The 23095-nt window shown below is 46.2% G+C and overlaps 1 protein-coding gene across 1 annotated transcript; it reads left to right on the forward strand.

The window, feature by feature from the left end:
- The first annotated feature begins 20291 nt into the window (after positions 1–20291).
- On the forward strand, positions 20292–21510 carry LOC133345417 (lysophosphatidic acid receptor 5-like). Its single transcript, XM_061556143.1, has one exon. The coding sequence runs from the start codon at positions 20292–20294 to the stop codon at positions 21240–21242; it is 951 nt and encodes a 316-aa protein (XP_061412127.1). The 3' UTR covers positions 21243–21510.
- The last annotated feature ends 1585 nt before the right edge of the window (positions 21511–23095 follow it).

Raw genomic sequence — 23095 nt, forward strand, 5'->3', positions numbered from 1 at the left:
GGTGCCTGACATTCCAAAGACATCTGTTTTGTTGTTTGTTTTCTCTCGCAAGAGACGCGGAGAGAGGAGAGGGGAGTCACGTTTTGAGTTAGACACAGCACACAACACAGTCTAGTCGGAGTCGAGCTCAGCGTTGCGACGGGGCACGCAAGAGAGCGGAGGCGCGTCGTGCCTCGAGGAGAGATGGAACGACGAGACATCGTTAAAGTGACAGTCTGAGAGCAGTCTGTTCGAGTCGCGCTCAGTCTCGCAACTCGGCTTGCGACGCAGCGTTGCGACGGGGGCTCGCAAGAGAGCTGGGGCGGTTGTGCCTCGAGAAGTGATGGAACGAGGAGGAGTCGTTCGAGTTGCAGAAGTCTGAGTTCAACCTGGGTCGGGGCTGGGTTTCAGCCGTGCTCCGGCTGGTGGAGCGTCGTGAGGACACGAAACACCGATGCCGATAGCCGGGGTCGCTTCTCGCAGAACGAAGTTAAGTGCGAGTGAAGCCGGCCGCTGCACGAACAAGGGAAGCACGGAGCAGAGAGAGTGACGAGTGACGACAAGCAATCAACCTGTAAAAGGGTGGAGATCGCCAAGCGTCGACCAAGAGTGCAAAGCAGAGAGCGCGAGGCAGTGGAGAAAGCCTGGTCAAACGGCTGTGGAGAGAGAGAGAGCGCAAGAGCAGCACGACTCGGACGTCACCGGGCGTCACCGAGCGTCGTGCCAACTCGTCATTCAGCAGTGGAGAAAGCCTGGTCAAACGGCTGTGGAGAGAGAGAGAGCGCAAGAGCAGCACGACTCGGACGTCACCGGGCGTCACCGAGCGTCGTGCCAACTCATCATTCAGCAGTGGAGAAAGCCTGGTCAAACGGCTGTGGAGAGAGAGAGAGCGCAAGAGCAGCACGACTCGGACGTCACCGGGCGTCACCGAGCGTCGTGCCAACTCGTCATTCAGCAGTGGAGAAAGCCTGGTCAAACGGCTGTGGAGAGAGAGAGAGCGCAAGAGCAGCACGACTCGGACATCACCGGGCGTCACCGAGCGTCGTGCCAACTCGTCATTCAGCAGTGGAGAAAGCCTGGTCAAACGGCTGTGGAGAGAGAGAGAGCGCAAGAGCAGCACGACTCGGACGTCACCGGGCGTCACCGAGCGTCGTGCCAACTCGTCATCCAGCAGTGGAGAAAAAGAGAGCGCACAAGCAGAGACGCGTCCGAGCGAGGGAGCAGCAGGAGCTTGCGGCGGCCACGCCCAATCGAGAGGAACACCTGGCCGCTGTTTGTATCCTCCTACACCACACAAGCTAACGACACAATTAATATTACGAGGGGACAACGCACACACAGCACGCACACGAATAAGACTTTCAAAAAGTGATCTTTGCGTTTCAAAAAGGGTTGCCATTTCGAGGTGGTGCGTTCAATATCAACTGATCGTGCAAAGCAGTTGCTGCCGTCGAGTTACATGAATAAGAAATGTTTTAGTCATTCATTTTCGTTAACTGCATAATATCGCCAATGAAGAAGTATTTTTAGTCATTCATTTTCGTTAATTGCATAATCGAGTTACATGAATTTATTGACGTATACCTGCTTTCGCATAAGAGAGTGTCATGTGCTTGTTTAGAATTAAAATTGCTTAACACCAACTGTTCGAGTGCTTCTTTCCAAGTCCATGCAAAACTATCTTATTCTTGATAACTGTATCCTGTGATGAGATCTGAACCTGGAGACCTAAAAATAACAAACACACTAAGATAATCGGTAAACGTTTAATCGATGATAATCGTGTTATCCTGATTGATATAACTCTGGATAAACGAAGCTGAGCCTAATTATCACAACTGCACACATTAACATAACCGCAAGCATCCGCATAAATTACTACGATTATCTCCGTGATTATCATAATTTATGCATATAATCACACACATTATCATAATTTATGCATGTTAATACACACATTAACATAATTAATGCGATTTGCGCATTTTTCGGAAAATTATTAATTTTTATTATTTTTATCAAAATTTCATAATCCCAACACATACAACACAGCGCTGCTTTAGTTTAATTGACAGCTGGGATGGCTAATTATTTTTTACGGGGGGGTCGGGGTGATGTAGAGGAGTAGTGCAATGACGTGACGTCATGAGCGCCATGAGGCATTAGGACATCATGTCATGAGCGCCGTAGGCAGATACTGAGAGGAACGGGGGTGGGTCTGAGAAAGGGGGAGGAGCCGCCAAAGGGGATATTTAAGGGGGACCGCGTGGTCGTTGTTGGAGCCCAGGATGTGGAGCGGTTAAAGAAGGTCTCTCCTGCCCGTGAACGAATGGTGTTGGCTGAACCCCCATCCGGGTTCGACGAGTGGGAGAGCCGAAGGGATAGCCGAGGGCCGGAGAAGTATGTGAGAGTCGGCTGAGAATAAGTGGGGTTCTTCTCTCCTCGGTCGGGCGGTGTTGGCTGAAACCCCTGACTCGAGTAAGAGAACCCAAGGGAATAGCCGAGGTTAGGCAAAAATAGGGTCTGGGGTCCACGGGAAGGACCGAGTATAGTGGACATCTATCTCTGGTGTGAGTGTGTATCTCTGTTAATAAACCGGCGTAAGCCCATACAAGAAGTTCTGTCTTCGCGACATTCTACACTACACAACACATGTGTAATGCGGGCATAAATGACCTTCCGGATGTGATGTCACGAGGGGGAGGAGTTACGTCACGTGGGGTTAAGGGTTCAGGTCTTAAAGGGGAGAAACCGGAAGAGGAGGAGAGTGATCGAGGACTGAGCTTGAGTGGGGCCACGCAGGGCGAGAGCTGGGGGTGGCGAGATCGCCACACACGCACAGAGTACGGTCGGCACCGTCGGCCAGCGGTGACCGAACCCGGAGGAACCAGGAGCAGCCGAGGGGGCTGTAACGAGAGCAGCCGGAGCGGCTGCCCGAGAGGACCAGCAGCGGGGCTGCCTACGAGAGGGAGAGACAGCAGCCGGAGAGGCTGCAGCGGGAGCAGCCGGAGAGGCTGCCCGAAGAGTCCAGCAGCGGGGCTGCTGGAGAAAGGAGAGAGAGGCTACAGCAGCGACAACAGCGTCGGCCGCAGAGCGGAGAGTCTATGCGAGAGAGCCGTGTGGGGAAAGAGGAGGTGAACCTGAATAAAGGACACCAAGCCAGATACCGTAGTCGAGTCCTTTATTACACTGGTGTCAGAAGTGTAACGGCATGTCAAAGCAACTAAGAAAAAATAATATTCCGACGCCTTCATCTGCTTCATCATCCGACGACGACGGCCTCCCTCCAGCGGTGGACCCAGCTGCGTTGGTGGAGGAGACCTGGGTTGGAGCGAGTGCGGGTCCGGGGGTTCAAGATGTCGCCGCGTCGGCGGGCCCGTCAGCATCAACGGACGTGGATTTCCGATGGGCGCAGATGGCAGAGCAGCTTGAGACGCTCAAGAATATATTGGCGCAGTTGTGTACCCTCGTCACGCCGAGGACGGCGTTTGGGAGAGCCGAGGGTGGTCCACAGGCCGCCGCCTTGCCTTCGCCGTCGACGCCATCAGCCACGCGGCACGAAGACGCCATCTTGGGCGTGGCGGGGGAGGAACGGCGGGAGGCCGCCATTTTGCGCTCTCCGCGACGGGAGGCCGCCATCTTGACCACGCCGCGATGCGACGCCATTTTGAATCTGCCACCGGAGGAGTCATCGCTGGAAGACGGCGCGCCAAGGAGTCGCAGTCGTCATCTTACTACGGTTAAAGAATTCTCCATCGGGGGTGATTGGAGTGCTTTCGCCTGCAGATTTTTGGCGGCGGTACGCTCTGCAAGGTGGACTGACGCTGAAGCTTTGGAAGTGCTGCCGACTCTTCTGGATGACGAGTCGGTCAGATTCTTTCGTTCTATAACGGCCGAAAAGAAGAAAACATTACGAGGAGTTTTTGACGAAATGGCGGATGCTTACGAGCCGCCCGATGATGCTCATCGCCGATTTTCTCAACGCCAGCGAGCGCCCGAGGAGTCGCCGGTGGCATTTAGGGGTGCGGTGCTGGAGTTGGCTATGGCCGCATATCCGGAGACGAAGCCTGACCTGCTCCAGCCTCTCATCTTGGGTAAGATGCTTGAGCTGTCCCGGGATCTGGGGATCCCCATGCCGGTGTGTGGCCACGAGAAGCTGACGTCCCGGGCGGCAGCTAAATGTCTGGACGCACAGTTTAACCTGCGACGGTGGAAGCAAGTCACGGCGTGGACGGGGGGACCCATCATCGAGGGAGGTGCCGTGGGTTGGAACCCCAAGAAGGCGGTATACGTGCCGGATGAGGAGAGCCCGCAGGAGCTGACGGCCGCCTCGGGTCCATGGTCGGGCCGTGGTAGGCCGGTCCCGCGCGCTGCACCGCCGGCACGGGGCCGTCGGGACGCGGGGCCTGCGCTGCGGCGCAACGACGCTGACTGCTTCCGCTGCGGGCGTAAGGGCCATTACGCCAGGGACTGCTGGGCCCGTATCCCGGGTCCGCCCCAGCAGGAGGCCTCATCAACGGACGCGCCAAAGAAGGAACCTCCAAGACAGGCAAGTCGGTGCGCACCAGACACCCGGCAAGGCTTTACACCTCACCCATCACCGTTGTCGTGCGATCCGGGTGTTGTTATTAACGGTTAGGCCATCAACGGGGCCGTGTCGCTCGGTGACGCAGTGGCGTAAATTGGCACGGAGGGTCGTCGCGGCCGCTACTGGTTCGTCCACTGTACCGGGGTCTATACAAGGGGTGGACGTGCGTATTTTGATTGATTCTGGTGCGTCCGCGACCATTATATCGCATGTCATTTTCCATCTCCTGGGCATCCCACCGATGGCCGTGCGTCCGGTATACGGGTCATGCGTCGCTGCGCACGGGGGTAGCATGGGCATTGTGGGACAGGTGGACGCTAAAATATCTATCAGGGAAGTGTCGACCTCGGGAATAGTGTTAATTTCAAGATCTCTGGCTGTTCCTTGTTTATTGGGCACTGAATTTCTGGCTAAGATGCCCATTTTGATTAAAATTAATGAGAATTGTATTGAATTGCCGGGTGGCCGCAAAATTTCGTTTCTGCCGTCGCCCTGGGGGCGACCTGTTCCTGCCGCCCAGGTGCAGGCGTTATCCGAAGTATCTGTTGACATTCCACCTGGCTCGCAGATGCTTATCCCCTTGCGATATCGGAAGCCGCCGCCTGATCGGCGGGGTGCGGTTGGGGTCTTGTTATCGCCATCCGCCATCATAACGGTCGGATTGGCGCTGGTTGGGGCGCAGACCATTGTCCGGCCGGACCAACAACCGTTTTTTCAGGTTCTCAATGCGAGTGCCGAACACGTATGTGTTCCGGCTGGTACGGTTGTGGCACATGCCACTACGGCATTTACGGCTCAGGATTGCCTGCACAGCCAGGGTGTGGTTGCTGGAGTTTCGGTGTCGGGAGCTTCGGATGATCGCTGGATTGCTGACTTATGTAGGGAAAATTCTTCCCTGTCCGAGGAACAACGGGGTGCGATTCGTAAATTGTTATTGGCTTATTCGGATGTGTTTAGCTCCGACGATTTGGATTTAGGACGCACCTCGTTGCTTTACCATCATATTGACACAGGGGACGCTGCCCCTATTCGGTTGAACTCGCACCGGATGAGTCCAGCCGAACGAGAACATGTTCGGGGGGCAGTGAATGACATGTTGGCTGCGGACATAATATCTCCATCTAACAGCCCATGGGGCGCGCCTGTTGTTTTGGTCAAGAAAAAGGATGGCAAAATGCGATTTTGTGTTGATTTCCGGAAATTGAATAAAATATCGGTGGCAGATGTGTATCCCCTGCCGCGTATGGACGACTCCCTCGATGCCTTATCGGGGGCCAAGTTCTTTTCGACGCTAGATCTCTCTTCGGGATTCTGGCAGCTCCCCCTTGACGAGCCCTCGCGGGAGAAAACTGCATTTCGTACGCCGCAGGGGTTGTTTCAGTTTAATTGTCTCCCGATGGGGCTGAACGCGGCCCCTGCCACATTTCAAAGGTTGATGGAACTGGTGTTGACGGGGTTGCAGTGGGAGACATGTCTCATATATTTGGATGACATTATCGTCTTCAGCCGCACATTTGATGAACATTTACGGCGGTTGGAGTCGGTGTTCACGAGGATGCGTTCCGCGAATTTGAAATTTAAACCTAAGAAATGTCACCTACTGCAACGGTCCGTCCGTTATTTGGGGCATATTGTGAGTGCGAATGGGGTTGCTACGGATCCGGAGAAAACAGCGTGCGTCCGGGATTGGCCAACCCCGGCCACCGTGGGGGATGTACGTCGCTTTTTGGGATTTGCCTCATATTATCGGAGATTTGTTCCGAATTTTGCGACGATCGCGAGGCCCTTGCACCTCCTTACGGGTAAGGGATGAACATTTGGTTGGGGACCGCCGGAAGAGGCGGCTTTTCAGGGCCTGCGCGATCTACTGGCAACGGCGCCGATGTTGGATTATCCGGATTTCGATCACCCCTTCATTCTTGATATGGACGCGAGTGACACAGGCATTGGCGCGGTGTTGTCTCAGTCTAAGGGAGGTGTGGAGCGCATGGTGGCATACGGTAGTCGGGTTTTGTCTCCCGCGGAAACCCGCTACTGCGTCACTCGCAGGGAACTTTTGGCTGTTGTTTTTTTTCTACGCCAATTTCGACCGTACCTGTACGGTCGTTCATTTATTGTACGCTCGGATCATGCGGCCTTGCAGTATGCTCTTAAAATGGACCAGCCATCCGGCCAGTTGGCGCGTTGGTTGGACACGCTGCAAGAATTTTCCTTCCAAATTCACCATCGGAAGGGGGTGCGCCACGCCAATGCGGACGCACTTTCAAGATTGCCGCAGCGCTCTCCTTGCGCGTGCGCGTCGGGGACGCATAGGTGTGCGCCGATTCAATCTCCCCCTCAGCCGGTTGTGCTGGCTGTCGAGATGCCGGATGCTCCGATGGAGCCGGGTCCGACTGATGGGGTTTTGAATCTGCCACGGTCTGTGTGGATTCGGGAGCAAATGTTGGATGATTCGTTGTTGTCCTTACGGAAGCGGTCTGCGGGGGAGAAGGGGAGTCCGAGTACGGGTGGGGTGCTGGAAACCGCTCTCCGGGATGGTCTGCTCATGTGGCGGAAAGGCGTCCAGGAACGCTGGCGTCTGGTAGTGCCGGCGTCCTTGCGATACGAATTGATCCGAACTCTCCATTGTGACACGCTCTTACATCTGGGTGTTCAAAAGACCTTATTGACGTTGCAACGTCATTATTTTTGGCATGGCATGGCGACAGATGTCGTCGGGCACGTGCGTGCGTGTCCAGATTGTGCCCGGCGAAAGCCACCCAAACATCCTTATGTGCCGCCGATACAGTCCATTCAGGTGTCTCGAGTTAATGAATTGGTGGCACTCGACATTTTGGGACCCTTCCCACCATCTGCGAGGGGTAATAAATATTTGCTGGTTGGGGTGGAATACCTCTCCCATTGGCCGATTGCCTGGCCGTTGCCCGACCAATCGGCCGCGGCTATTACCGACGCCTTTCTGTTTGGGTACGTTCTGGACAAGGGTGCGCCGGAGAGACTCCTCACAGACCAGGGCCGAAATTTTTCTTCTAAATTGTTGGCGGAAGTGTGCGCAGCTCTTGGGACTAAGAAAATACGGACATCTCCATACCATCCGCAAACGGATGGTATGGTCGAACGGCTAAATCGGACCTTGTCCGCCATGTTGTGCCACACGGTGAGTGAACAACAATCGGATTGGGATTTGCACATCCCTGGGGTGCTTTCGGCGTACCGGATGACGCCGCATGCGGCTACAGGATATTCGCCGTTTTTCCTGATGTATGGTCGGGAAAACGTGCCACCGATGGATGCGCAGTTGGGTACCGGGGTGAGGAGACCTGGTAAGCCACTTCCAGATTACATCCGAGACACCGTTCGCCGGGTCACGGAGGGGGCCCGCGTGGCTACGGCCAAAGCTCAGGCCCGGAACGAGCGGTATGCTCGGCGCTCTAAGGGGGAGTGCCCCTGGAAGGTTGGGGACCTGGCCTGGCTCCATTGTCCGCAAGTGCGGCCAGGTACCTCACCTAAGTTGCACAAGCCATGGCAAGGGTCCGTCCGCCTCATTGAGGTTCCCAACCCGCAGTCGGCACGTGTTCGGATTGGATCTCGTCGCTGGTTCGTTCACACGTCGCGGTTGAAACCATATATTGCTCCTCTACCTGATGCGTCATCTCCTGATGTTGCCTTGCCGGGGTCTGTTGCTGCCGACTCACCCTTGCCTGCGTCCATTGATCTTGCAAGAGCGCCTGTCGTGCCTGTTGCAGACAGACCGGCCGTGACGCCGCAGGTGAGGAGGGGCTCTGTTGGGGGGGTGCCTGCCAGGACTGCGGGAACTCCGAGCCCCGCAGCCCTTTCAACCCCGCTGCCAGCACAATATACAATTACGATACTATATATTACTTTGTACATTGTATTAAGCATATACATTTTATACTATTTGTTATTATACACTGTACCATTGACCGTCGTGTGAAAGACACTAAGAGGAAGCAACGAAATATGTCAATCGTTGCTTCCTCTTAGTATCTTTCACACGTATCATAATTGTATAGTGAATATACAGCAGTGTGATATACATTAGGGTGGGTAGAATAATACATAGTGTAATATTACAATGTATAAGGTTTAGGGTGGTTTATAGCAATACAGTATATAATTTAATGTTGGGTTTGTCTATGGCAGTATATAGTACTGTGTAGACTCGTGTCGTGTAAGAGAATAAAGTTTAGATGGAAGCATATTATATTTTTTACGACGTAGAATTGTAATGTATTACTTACTGTTAGTAACTCAGCTTATTGTAGAGTATATTTAGTATACTGATGATACTATGTAGTTTATACTTTAGTTGTTTACATGGTGGTTTTAGTTACTGCAGCTACATACTATTAACACTCCTTCCCTTTATTAATGCTACCCCTATCCCCTCCCTTTGATGCTGCTAATCCTGCATAATGCACGGGCGTAAGTAGTACTAATCACATACCTGCATTTCCCATATCCCCTCCCTTTGGTGCTGCTAATCCTGCATAATGCACGGGCATAAGTAGTACTAATCACATACCTGCATTTCCCATATCCCCTCCCTTTGATGCTGCTAATTCTGCATAATGCACGGGCATAAGTAGTACTAATCACATACCTGCATTTCCCATAAATATGCTAAATTCCTCTTGATATGCAAATTCCTTTGTCAAGGCGCTCTTCCCCCTCCAACCCAGCTTAAATATACGCTGCCAAGCCTGGTGGTGTTCATTCAGACGCTGTCTTTCTGACAAACCTGTTCTTCACCTGAGGACGGCTGCTTGCGTTGTGGCCGAAACGTCGTGAGAATTATTTTATTATGTTTTCTTTTTATTATTTTATTATTTCCATTCTACGTGACTTTACCGAAAGAACCAAGAAGTTGAAAGAACATGTTAAGTTGTGTACATATAAGCCAGGTGTGAGAAGCGTTGTTTGAATGCTTCAGTTGTTCCTCTTGAGATCGGGATATCATTGATCGATATTTTGTCGTCGTGTCAATGGCATTATTCGTGATTTCTCACTTAACAAAGTGGGCCGTGTGAATGCTGCCATCATATCTACGTACACACATCAATCGTATGTCAATTGTCAATCCACTCGGAATAATTATGTAGTGTAACGAATGTTGCCTTCTCATGCTTGTCAGCAATTATGTCAAATAAAGTGGACAAACATTACGAGTCTGTGAAAGAGACAAGGAAGTATTTGTTTCAGAGGCAACACTGTAGTTGCACATAAATAACGTGCAATGCTAATAATGGTTTCTAACTATTCAATCTGCCTGCTTGTGAATTATATTTTGTAACAGTATTTTAGACACTCGTGTTAAAATATATTTAGCACAATATATGGACAATAACGACAAGGCATTATTCTCAATACTATAATATTTATCTAAAAAAATATTCAATGTTATGAGAGAAGGTGCAAAACAAGTCTTATTTGAAAATTGAAAACTGTAATTTGACACGTGTTGCGGTGCGCAGTATACTGTATGCCCTGCATGTATGTACAGTAAAACTAATTTTTATTTTTCGTATTTTCCCAATGTATTAACATTGTTCAATCAGCACCGTATATCATGGGACTGCGTGCACTTGAGTAACACAACATACACACAATAACGTGGCGATATAAAAACCGAAATCAAATTTAAGCACCTGGAGTCATTCCTGAAAATTTCAACAAATATTAAAAAATCTGACATCTAACGCAAAAAAAACTACATTGCTAGGGAGTATCGGAAAATATATATGACATTATGGCAACAGAAACAGAACTCTTCAAAGAGGTCATCAGAATTGGAGACCAAATTAAGGGCACCACACGACTGGAGTTCCCTGAACTCTACACGCAGAAAGCATTGGGAAGACGTCACTGCAAATTTGGATTTCACTCACTCCACCCATGAAGCCTGACAGCTACTTTGCAACCGAAGTGCCTCAAAACCATCAGAGCACAGACCTCCAAAAACCACAGTGAATGTTGTACGTTGAGCTTATTTTGCACCGTACATAGCCAACTGTGCTAATCGGATTTGCGGGGCTTCCCACATGCTGCTGTCCTCAAAAGTACGTATCGAAAATTTCACCAAACAAGCTGTCTGGTAACAACCCACAATCACCTTGCGTCAACTACCACAAGAGACAGATATAATAAGACCATACCCTGTCGCTGAAGTTGAAGCTGCCGACAGGGCCACAAAGTCCAACAAGGTTCTGGGATATGATGGCCTGTGTCCTGAGTTCCTACAGAATATGGGACTAAATGGACAACAATGGCTTGAACGCCTCTTTACCATCATACACAGGAAAGGAAAAATTCTGAAGGTATGGAGGAAAGCCATAGTCATCGCCATTATGAAACCTGGAGAGCCACAAAACTCTACCTCCAGCTACAGGCCGATAACTCATCCTCCACCTCCAAGCTGATGGAACGTCCCATGCTTGCCAAACTTTCCCCATTATCGACCCCGAACTGGCTCCCGAACGAGCCGGCTTTGGCTACTACGAACAGATTGTTGCCTTCACCATCCTTATAGAAGCCGATTCCCAGCATCAACATAAAATTGGCATAGCAATGATTAACCTCTCTGCTGCCTATGAAACTGTTTGATGTCATGTCCTGCTGCTGAAGATGCCACTATATTGTGCACCTAATCGACGCGAAGCTCAGCAACCATATTTTCAGGGTCCTCCTCGGTGGTGAACACACCCGCAAGATAATGATGAACAATGGTCTCCCTTAAGGCTCGTTACGAGCACTGTCACTATTTAACATTTTAACACAAGTGACCTCCCATGTACTGTACATCATATCGCAAATTTATAATATGCACAGGACATAGCCTTTGCTGCATAGGGCATAAACCTAAACAAAATTACAAATAACAGCTGATATAGATGAAGGCATGATTCCATCGCTGCAGACTCCTACAAAATAATTTCTAAACCACAAAAATTGCTTTCCAAATGAACAATCATGCAGAAGATGCCACTATAAATATTAACTAGCTTTACTACCCGGCTTCGCCCGGGTACTTGGATTCACCACGCCCGGCCGCCTTTGTCTTCCCAGTGAGGATGTTCACACACGACACCAGTTAGTCGTTTGAGGCTGAGTCGACCTAGGGGAGGCCCAGGTCCGAACGTTGTTTATGAGTAATGTTTGCTAAAGCGTACGTGTTACAAATTGACTAACTTTACTTCATAACCAGGCTACAGTGTACATGATAGACAGGCAGTACACGCAGCCAGGTGAATAAGCAGGCTACAGTGTACATTATAGGCGGGCAGTGAGCTCACGCAGCTTAATGCCAATTTGTACAAAGAACATTTAAAGAATGGATTATAATTAGCAGGATACAGTGTACATGATAGACTGCCAGTACACCCACTCAGCTTCATAAGCAGGCTAGAGTCTACATTTTAGAGTGGCAGTCCGCTCCCCGAGCTTAATAATCAGGCTACAGTCTACATTATAGACTGGCAGTACACTGACCCAATTTAATAAGCAGGCTACAGTCTACATTATAGACTGCCAGTACGCTGCCGCAGCTTAATGACTATTTGTACAGTAAACATGAAAAGAAAAGATTGTTGGCGCAGTCTGGTTTAAAAGTTATAGTAAATGCACACATTGTGTTGGGGGGGGAGTGAAGAGGACGTGAAACTTTGAAGAATTTACCTCAGAGTCGCGTGGTGGGTGTGGAGGCCTAGTATCGTGCAGAGCGTCCGGCCTCGCCTAAATTGGCCACCCGGCAGAGGCAGTGTAGGGGTGGCGTTCCCCCCCCCCCCCCGCGCTACAATAATACTGTCTAATCGCTAGAATTTTATTATCTACCGAGCCTATAATAGTAATAGAACACATTGGGGTGGGAGGGGAGTGAAGAGGACGTGAAACTTTGAAGAATTTACGTGAGAGTCGCGTGTTAATGGGTGCGCCTATTTTTAACGCTAATTCAAAATGGCGTCCACCCCGCGCCGAAGGCGTCGCTACGCGTTGCCAGGGGCAACCACCGTCCAATGAAAGCGGCGAAGGCGTGGCCACCCGTTGGAAGGGGCAACCGCCGTCCAATGAAACTGCAGCCCGCGGCGAAGGCGTCGCTAGCCGTTGCCAGGGGCAACCGGCGTCCAATGAAAGCGGCGAAGGCGTCGCTAGCCGTTGGCAGGGGCAACCGGCGTCCAATGAAAGTGCGTATGGTCCGGCGACACACACACAGACAGATAGACAGACAGATTCGCGATTTTATATATATAGATTAAGACTCAAATATCGTTTACATCCCTTATGGGATCGCGCTGTCGTCATCCGAGAATCCCACCCACATCCGGAAGAATGTTGGTGAACAGTGGAACAACACGGACATCCAGGATAAACAATTTGACATTCCACTAAGACGCTGGTGTAACCATCAAATACATCAGAACATCAACAGGCTGATGTGCACATTTCCTTTATAATTTAAAACACTAAATGCAATCCAAAGTGCTATTGTGTCATTGAAACACAAACAAGAGACCACATATTAAACCAATGTAGTGTGCGCTCCCTCAACGGAAAAATAGCAAAATTACACAAACTCTCCCCTGAAGCCCTCTCGCGCCATTGTTATTTAGTGTCTGGACATATTGTCATATGTAATAACAAAAAACATTTACTCGTACCCTTCTTACCTGAAATTTCACAAGGGTCACAAGGGCGCTTGGCAGTGGAAAGTAAAATGTTTGGGTAAGAGGACATTTCATCATACTAGCAATTAAAAAATACGACAGGTAATCTGATATCACAGGTAAGCAGTCCGAAGACACTATTCAGCTCCCATGACCCATAGGAAAACAGAAGGCAGCAGGCGTTTGTGTTGATGTGTTCCACAGCAACAGCATGTAATGTAAACGCTCGGTGAGCAAATGAACATACGTGTCTGGTGTGCTTGGGCATTACCAAACCGTTCAACATGCACATTTACACTCTATAACCAAGAAAGCACTGTTTGTCAAACATTTTTTGTGCAATTCCAGAAAATGTAAAAATGTACTGAAATGTTGCAACATTACAGCAAGTGTAGTATTATAAGCACTACACTCGAAGACCAACGATGTACGACTCAGACACAACTGCAGCTAAGGCCCAGATGGGCAAAACAATTTTTAAAAAACGAGCAGCCTGAACGTCCACCCTTTGTCCGTGCAACCATGGTCAGCCAGCGAGCAGAATTGCTTCTAATATCGTATGAAATATGACGTTACATGAGGTTAACAATAACATTTAAAATGTTCAAAGTTACAAATAGCGTGAGATAAACATAGTTATTCAACATTAACTTGTATCTTTCCTTCGCTGAATTCCCTCTTTTCTGTCCAGATTTTAAGTTCTGTCACCTGTCAACACTGATAGCAAGCCTGTCACGTGAAAACGCTCATGGATATATGTTGAACTTCTTTCACACCATACACAACCAACCGTGATGGGGAAGGACAACACACTAAACATAAAAGGCAGTTCATATTATTTGGTTATTTCGGTAAATTCACGTAGATGGAAAAATAATTTTAAAAAATAAAGTAAATAATAAAAATAAACTAAAAATTATTTTAAAAAACACTAATGTAGACTGTAGCCTAGTTCTTAATTGGAGTTATACTGGCAGTCTATAATGTAGATTGTAGCCTGTTTATTAAGTTTGGTGAGTGTAATATAGTGTAATATTACAATGTATAGTCTAAGGTATAGGGTGGTGTATAGTAATGCAGTATATCATTTAATGTTGGGTTTGTCTATGGCAGTATATAGTACGGGGTCGACCCGTGTGATGTAAGAGAAAAAAGTTTAGCTGGAGGCATATTATATTTTTTGCGACATAGAATTGTAATGTATGACTTACTGTTAGTAGCTCAGCTTATTGGAGAGTATATTTAGTATATTGATGATACTGATGTAGTTTATATTTAATTTTTTTACGTGGTGGTTTAGCTGCTGCAGCTCCTTACTATTACAATTCATTCCCACTATTACTGCTAACCCTACTCCCTCCCTTTGATGCTGCTAATCCTGCATACTGCATAATGCACGGGCATAATATGACTTTGACCCCCCCCCCCCCACCTCCTACGCATTCCACAAGTAGTGACTAATCCAATATCTGCATTTCTCATAAATATGCTAAATTCCTCTTGATATGCAAATTCCTTTGTCAAGGCGCCCCTTCCCCCTCCAACCCAGCTTAAATATACGCTACCAAGCATGGTGGTGCCCATTCAGACACTGTCTTTCCGACAGACCTGTTCTTCACCTGAGGACGGCTGCTTGCGTTGCGGCTGAAACGTCGTGATAATTATTTTATTATGTCTTCTTGGTGCTTTCGGTAAAGTCACGTAGAAGGGAAGTAATAAAATAATAAAAATTAAACATAATAAAACACTTCTCACGACGTTTCGGCCACAACACAAGCAGCCGTCCTCAGGCGAAGAATGAAACACCACCAAGCTTGGAGCGTATATTTAAGCTGGGTTAGAGGGGGGGGAGGTGGGAAGAAGAGTGCCTAAACAAAATAATTTGCATATCAAGAGGAATTCAGCATATGGAAAATGCGTAGGAGGTGGGCGGGGGGGGGGGTTCCAAATCAATACTATGCCCGTGCATTATGCAGGATTAGCAGCATCAAAGGGGGGGGGGAGGGGGGTAGCATTAACAAAGGAAAGGAATGTTAATAGTATGTAGCTGCAGTTACTAAACAACCACGTAAAAAAAAAAAACGAAAGTATAAACTGCATAACAAACTAAAGTATAAACTACATAGCATCATCAGTATACTTACTATACTCTACAATAAGCTGAGTTACTAACAGTAAGTAATACATAAAAAATTTCTACGTTGTAAAAAATTATATAATATGCTTCCATCTAAAGTTTAGATGGAAGCATATTATAGAGTATAGTGAGTATACTGATGATGCTATGTAGTTTATACTTTAGTTTGTTATGCAGTTTATACTTTAGTTTTTTTTTACGTGGTTGTTTAGTAACTGCAGCTACATACTATTAACATTCCTTTCCTTTGTTAATGCTACCCTCCCCCCCCCCCCTTTGATGCTGCTAATCCTGCACAATGCACGGGCATAGTATTGATTTGGAACCCCCCCCCCCCCGCCCACCTCCTACGCATTTTCCATATGCTGAATTCCTCTTGATATGCAAATTATTTTGTTTAGGCACTCTTCTTCCCACCTCCCCCCCCTCTAACCCAGCTTAAATATACGCTCCAAGCTTGGTGGTGTTTCATTCTTCGCCTGAGGACGGCTGCTTGCGTTGTGGCCGAAACGTCGTGAGAATTGTTTTATTATGTTTTATTTTTATTATTTTATTACTTCCCTTCTACGTGACTTTACCGAAAGAACCAAGAAGATGAATCCCTGCAGTCACGAAAGCTTTAAATCGATATTTTATTATGTTTTATTTTTATTATTTTATTATTTCCCTTCGACGTGACTTTACCGAAAGATCCAAGAAGAAGATTTCCACAGTGCATTGTGATTATTTTGTAAATAACGACTATTCGTGCAAAATAGATCAAATGTTGCATTATGGAACTATTTTCATTTACACATGGTTTTAGATGTTATACCAGTGTCGATTCTCTAGATTCACAGCTCTACAGATTCTACAGATTCATAAAACTACAGATTTTTTAAAATTCATTCCAATACAATACAGATTCTACAGATTGACACTAATCTAATTCTCTATATTTACACCACTGAGGATCTATGGATTTAAACCATTTCTGATTCATACGCACAAAGGGCAAATTGTGGCAATTCAGGAAATGGCGGAGTAGGTGAACCATTATATCCTTATCATCTATTGTAATTAATAAATAAAGCGCATCCATTGTAACGACTTGTGATTTGAAATTATATGCTTACAATTCCCAATGGTAGTCTCTAACATGGGCAGCTGACATTGAGCGCACAATCTGATTTGAGGGTGGTAACATTCAAATCAGATTGGCAGAGAGATTAATTTAGAAAATATCGGGAAAAGAGAAATGTCACTGAGGGGTTGGAGGAGCGTTTTGGGGGGAATTCAGAAAATCTGGCTAAAAGACAGAGAAAGTTCGAGAATGGTGGCGTAGCAGATAAAAGGAGCTGGTAAGGGCAGTTTGGGGTGCCTGAATAGAATAATTTCAGTAAGTTGGTATGTGTTCCAGGTTCTATGTGGTGAAGATAAATAAAGAACAAGTTATAAGGTTTACCCGACTGGAATTCCCAAGTAAATCCCATTGAGCTAATATGTTTTCAAGGGTGACTTGACTGGAAAAACAACACCAAAGCATTCCACGATTACTGATAAAAAATACAGTGGAATACAATAATATTTTAGCCCAATTATTCTATTTTGTCGCATGTATTAGTAGCCAAGAATTTCGAGGAAGAGATTATCTGATCCTTGTATACTGGCTGCATCTGCTGTGGGGCCTTGTAAACAGACCGTATTGCTTCATTACCGGATGTCAGAGTGCTGTTTGAAATCTCTGCCTTTCGTAATGTGTCCCTGAATGCCGCTTCCTTAAAATGCTGACTGGACTACTGATCGACAACACCTGCACAAGTGTTATCAACAACTCCCACAATTCTGAGTTATTTTAACCTTTGTACGGCTTTAGCATTTGTTGATATTACATGTTCCAGTCCCACCATATTTGGTGAGATATTGATGCAAATTGTAGAACTCTTGGCATAAATAGCTGGTCCACATAGAAAGGGCTGTAGTGAAGGAGACCTCTTTAAAACCTGGTGAGTAGATCCCATACTCTATAATCCTCTTGTTTGTATATACCATCGCTTAAAGACTTGCTGAGTTGAATGTACAAGTTACACCTGCTACACTTCTAGATGGCCATCAGACTGGTATTTGTTTTGCAATAGCATCTTCATTGTGAACCTGATTGGATATGTTGTTCGGGAGTTAAACATGATTAATATTATCTTATTGTTGCTCTTTCCCAATGACAGCATAACAAGGATGTTTTTTTATCAGGAGCCTCTCAAGTGTATACACTGTTATATACCGTATGTGCATAATGTGGTATAGAAACATAAAGCACTTTATTAAGTAAACTATAATCAAGCTTCTGGCGATCATATAGATATAATTGTTGTTTACATTGTCTTTAAATTCTTTGGGGCCTTGTAGGACTCTGGCCTTCACTGGCACAAAAATAACAAGTCACAACTAAGCGAAATTGTCCGTGTAAGATGCAAGTAGCACGAATCCGGTATGAAAAACTCCCGGGGTCCCTTACATCACGAGTTCATGGAAGTCCAGAGGCTGCCTGGAATGACAGTGGTTAAAGGTAAATTTTATTTTTTATAGGAATGCAACAGCAGCTTCCCAGGGCACATGGCAATCATAGAAAACCACAGCAGTGCTGCGTGATGGGGACTACTGAAGGTGTTGTATATTTGCTTTCGCAATGTAAATAGCTTAAATATAAGATAACACAGGAACCTCTGCATAGTTTGAAGAGCAACTGTAAGAGCTTTTTGTGCCATTTGAGTCGATTTATTAGGGTATTAAGAGGCTATATTTTACGTGTAATTGTGTATTGATCTTAAATTGTGTATTGTATGATACGATACATTAGCGAAATAATGTAATCATTGTGGTACAGAAAGGGTTATTGTAAGTCACATCCCACACATGCTGATGCTGATTCCTGTTTAAAATACTTTTTGAAGTGGCATGTTGCATCGTGCAGGACTGGAATATTTAAACTACTCTGCTGAAGAACTGCATTGTTGTCATCTTATAAACTAAACTTTGAACTCATCTTCTTAGTTCTTTCGGTAAAGTCACATGACTTTACCGAAAGAACCAAGAAGATGAATCCCTGCAGTCACGAAAGCTTTAAATCGAAGTTTAAACTTTGAACTATTTTTTTATTTTACCAGGTAAGGCCCACTGAGCTAAATATCTCTTTTTCAGAAGCGACCTGGCCACAAATGACAGCTCAATGAAGTGGCTTATCACGTGTAAATTTATAGCATACAATTACTCAAACGCATGTTGATTCTAAATGTGGAGGGAAAAACCAGAGGACCCGGAAACAAATACATGCGAACACGGGGAAAACATGCAAATTCCATATGTACAGGCACCAGTGTCGGGATTAAATCTGCAACCTCCTGTATACCAGGTGAGGTAGTTAACATCTCGCCACAACGTCACCTGAATATATCTAAGACTGAATATGTGTTGATCAAATGCAGTAACTTTTCCATCTTCAATCAAGCCTACGAAAACCAATGAAAATATTTCAATTCGGTAAGAACAAAACAGGAGTGGGAGATCATGTCCACAACAAAACGCTATTTAAACGATACATTGATTTACCCGGCGATTTGTAGCAACATTTTATCGCGTGCTGCACATTCGCGAACAATGATCGCCTGTTAAAATCCTGGATGTGTCGATTAATATTCTTGTTGTGCAACGACTCGGATGTGGACAAAGCAGTTGCAGGAAGTGACTAAGTTTCATGATTTTGAGAGCGACTTGGTTGTGCACTGGTCGCTCACTGTGGAGTGCCGACTCAGCAGGCGCCGGGCCCTGTGGTCGTGTGAGCCTGGGTCAGAAGGAAACCGGGCTTTTCTGCATCCCAGCATTAATCATCCCATATGCGATGGAGCGGAGTGTAAGAAGCCCCCCATCGCTATTACTGGGGTATGTCCAGTGACGGGGTTCAACCCCTGTGACGTGACAGAGGGGTTCCTCTGAAAATTATGAAACACAGATATGGATGCTGTCACTTTCGATCAAACGATGTTGCCCTGGCGAATGGCAAATGAGCGCACTTATCTCGTTTTTTTTCCTATTTCAACAGGAGAGCCTAGAGGAGTGAACACAACTCATCTCAGACCACCGCATTACACACAGAAACAAGTTTGAGTTCTGTGAGTGAAAACATGGAGCACATCACTCGAGAAAGCAGTGTCACGGATTAAAGGGAGATTTTAAGCTTCACATTATCTCAATGAGGATATTACATGCACCTCCTTGTTTCTCATCACGGATGACGGGATCATGAGTAATCTGCTGTTAGCCAAAGGGGATTCTGTATAGATTTGTTTTGCTTGCAAATACTGAAGAGCGAGAGAAAGAGGTAACCCTAGAATAGGTTGAAGTGGCAGTAGAATGCCTGCAGTCCAGTATAAGACAGCAGGAGTGGCTTGTACTAATTCCAGGAGGATGTAACAGCAGTCGCCAGATGACATTGGAACTGCAAAAGAAAAATCTGTATGCTGCAGGGATGCTTTGTCAAAGGAGTGAAAATTTTACATATTGCTGAAACTGATAAACAAACAATTGGAGGAGTAACAGGCAATAAGAAATAAAACGAAAATCAACAAAATGAAATCACCAGATGTGATTAGCACAATTAGCACATGCTGTGATCAGACACAGCACGCGTTAAGGTGCAGCAAAACAAATATTAGCATGACAAAACACAATAAACAAGGGGTCGTTCAGCATCACCTTCATTAGCAATATCATAATACTTCACGACCATCATCATCTTCATCATCACCGTCGTTGCTGTGTGATTTGGCATGGAATGACTCTGCTGCTAACTCTTTTCTATGGTACTTTGTAATGTACAAAGACAACATTTGCGTCTTCTTTTTTTACAGCAGCGCGTGGTCTTTCTGGAAGAATGGACGTGATCGAGCTCTTTCAGTTTTGGATCATTCCCTCCTTTTACGCCATCACTGTGATTCTGGGCATCCCACTGAATGCGCTCGCTTTGTGGGTGCTCATCCGAAAGAAGAAGTCGTCCATGTGCGTCTACATGCTCAATCTGGCAGCGGGGGACTTGCTCTTCCTACTCTTTCTACCAATAAAAATTGACTATCACTTTAGACAAAAAACATGGACTTTGCCAGGACTTACATGCATTTTTCATATTATGTTATTCTTCATTAATTTCTATGCCAACCTCATACTGTTGGCCGTCATAAGCGTGGACAGGTATGTGGCAATTGTGCATCCACTGCGGATCTCGCGCCTGCGTCAACCCAAGGTAGCGTGGCTCCTCTGCCTGCTGTGCTGGGTTTTCAGTTTGATTAATATTCTGCCTGTGACCCAAGTCAAACATTTTCTTAGCTACGACAACGTCACTGCTAACAATGGTAGTTTATTGATTGTCCAGTGCTACGAAAAATTCACTGCAGAAGATGCAGCATTTGTGATGGCGTACAGGCTTTATTTGTTCTTTGCTATCTACCTCGCGTCCCTGGTCACAGCGTTGTTTTGCTATGGAAATGTCGTGAGAGTACTGGTCATGCAAAGAGGGCAGACAGAACTGTTAAGTAGGAAAAAGAAGATTCATGCCGCGAAAATAACAGCTGTGAGCTTAATCACCTATATTGTGTGCTTCATTCCTTATAACTCAACACACATAACAGGCTTCATACAAAGTAAAATCAATGCTTTTTCTCCGAAGAGTCTTCTCACATTCCGAGATGTAGCACTTTGCCTGAGCGTGTCAAACAGCCTCTTTGATCCACTTATCATCTATGTTGCCTCTTCTTCATTTCGTAATTCTATTAAAAAAATGTTAAAATGCAGGGAGCCTGTCTCAAGGGTGGCAGCCATGACCGATTAGTACGAATTCAAATATATCTGTAAGAGGAACTTGAGTTATGGAACTCCGGTATGAATTTCTGACTAGGGTATTTTCCTTTTGGAAGGAAATCTGTTTGTTTTGAGAGGGAGTTTGTCAACCTTATATGCTCGTGTCGTGTTAAGCTGTGTTTATATTTGTGCATTATTTAATAATGGAAGCTCAATTTACAAAGGATTTCAAGCCAAAAGTCCACACTGTTTGACATATTGATGGCCAGGCTTGTGGACATTTAACCCAAGAATTGACATGTCCACACCTCCCTCCATGAGAAAACTGCACCCCATACAGTACACCCAGCAGTATTCACCAAAGTGGGAGAAGCTATGGTGGGGTTCCTGAATTGCAGTTTCCCCACAATGTTTCAGCCACTGTTCTACCTGTAAGATTCATGGCAATCCACACCTGGGTAGTGAGTGAGCACGCTAATCTATGCTATTCATAAAGCATTGCTCCATGTCCACTCTGCCACAATGTACTGAAAACTCCACCTCAAAACATGCTTCCCTGATCCTCCCAGAAATTAATGCACAGCGATTCCAATCTGGAAATTTTTTTTTTTTTAATTCTAACAGAAACCAGTGTAGTATGTGTACCAAAAGTTCCCTGCTGAAGAACTGCATTGTTGTCATCTAAAAACTAAACTTTAAACTATTATTTTATTTTACGAGGTAAGGCCCAATGAGCGAAATAGCTCTTTTTCAGAAACAACCTGCCCACAAGTGATAGCCCAATGAGGCGGCTTATCACGTGGATATTTATAGCAGCCAAATACTCTAAACGCATGTTAATTCTAAATGTGGAGGGAAACACCGTAGGACCTGCAGAAAAATGACATATGATAATAAATAAATGGCTCAATTGATTGATGGCGATTTAAGACAAGAAAAATACAGTTCTTCAGGAATTGGTGGGTTTGCATCATCCATAAATATGACATATATTTGGATCCAGTGTCTGAATAACTAAATTCAACATTTTGAAGAGTCTTCTCTCTTGATATAGGTAAGTAACACACAGACACCCCGACATGATACATACAAGTATACATAATGCATACACACTCATGCACACACCACAGAGATCCCCAATTACCATTTGTGAGTACTTATTAAGGCCAGCAAGAAACATGTGTTAATGCAGTATGAATGGCCTACACCACAAGTGCATGGTAATTTTTGTCTGAAAACCCAGTGAAGCTAATGTACATGACCCCATCACCACAACACTTGGTTCACAATCGCTGTGTTGGGGGCACACAGTTGGTTAGCTACTAACTGTGCAAGAGTTAAGAGATCTGGCAGACAGAAGTGATTGCGAGGTGCGTTGACATCAGTGGCATTGGCCGTGAAGTAAAGAGAGCCACACGCGTGTCCGTGTTTACATGGCAGAATCACTGTCACACTCTGGAATATCTCTGCACTTTGCAAAATCACTCTGTCTATTGAGGAACAGTTCTATTATTACAGGACAATTTTTTGTACACGACACAACTATGTGATTCTGATTGAAGACAGCCTGTTTCATGGGCTCTACTCGTGGGTAGGAATTTATGTCGTGTCCCTGCAGCATCTCCCTCGTCTTGCTCTTCAATTAGAATTGGCTGGTGCTTTCAGAAAGCAAAAATGCCTTGTCTATCCTGCTGTAATTGAAAACCAAGATTGACCTTTCTAGAAATGTCTCTGCGAGTGCAACTTCCCACCATCCGTACAACCACCAGGGCCATCTTATTGTGCCGCATATCTATTGTGAACTGCAATGATTTGGCAAAGTGTACTTTAGACTTGTTTTGACTACGGAAGGGAAAACATTGCCCGTATACAAAGACACACACC

Source organism: Lethenteron reissneri, chromosome 22, assembly GCF_015708825.2.
Source record: "Lethenteron reissneri isolate LAM-NWPU_2019-01 chromosome 22, ASM1570882v1, whole genome shotgun sequence".
NCBI classification, from domain to species: Eukaryota; Metazoa; Chordata; class Hyperoartia; order Petromyzontiformes; family Petromyzontidae; genus Lethenteron; species Lethenteron reissneri.

What these genes read in the sequence shown, in the direction of transcription:
- LOC133345417 (XM_061556143.1), top strand. Translation starts at nt 20,292, where the DNA reads ATGGACGTGATCGAGCTCTTTCAGTTTTGGATCATTCCCTCCTTTTAC.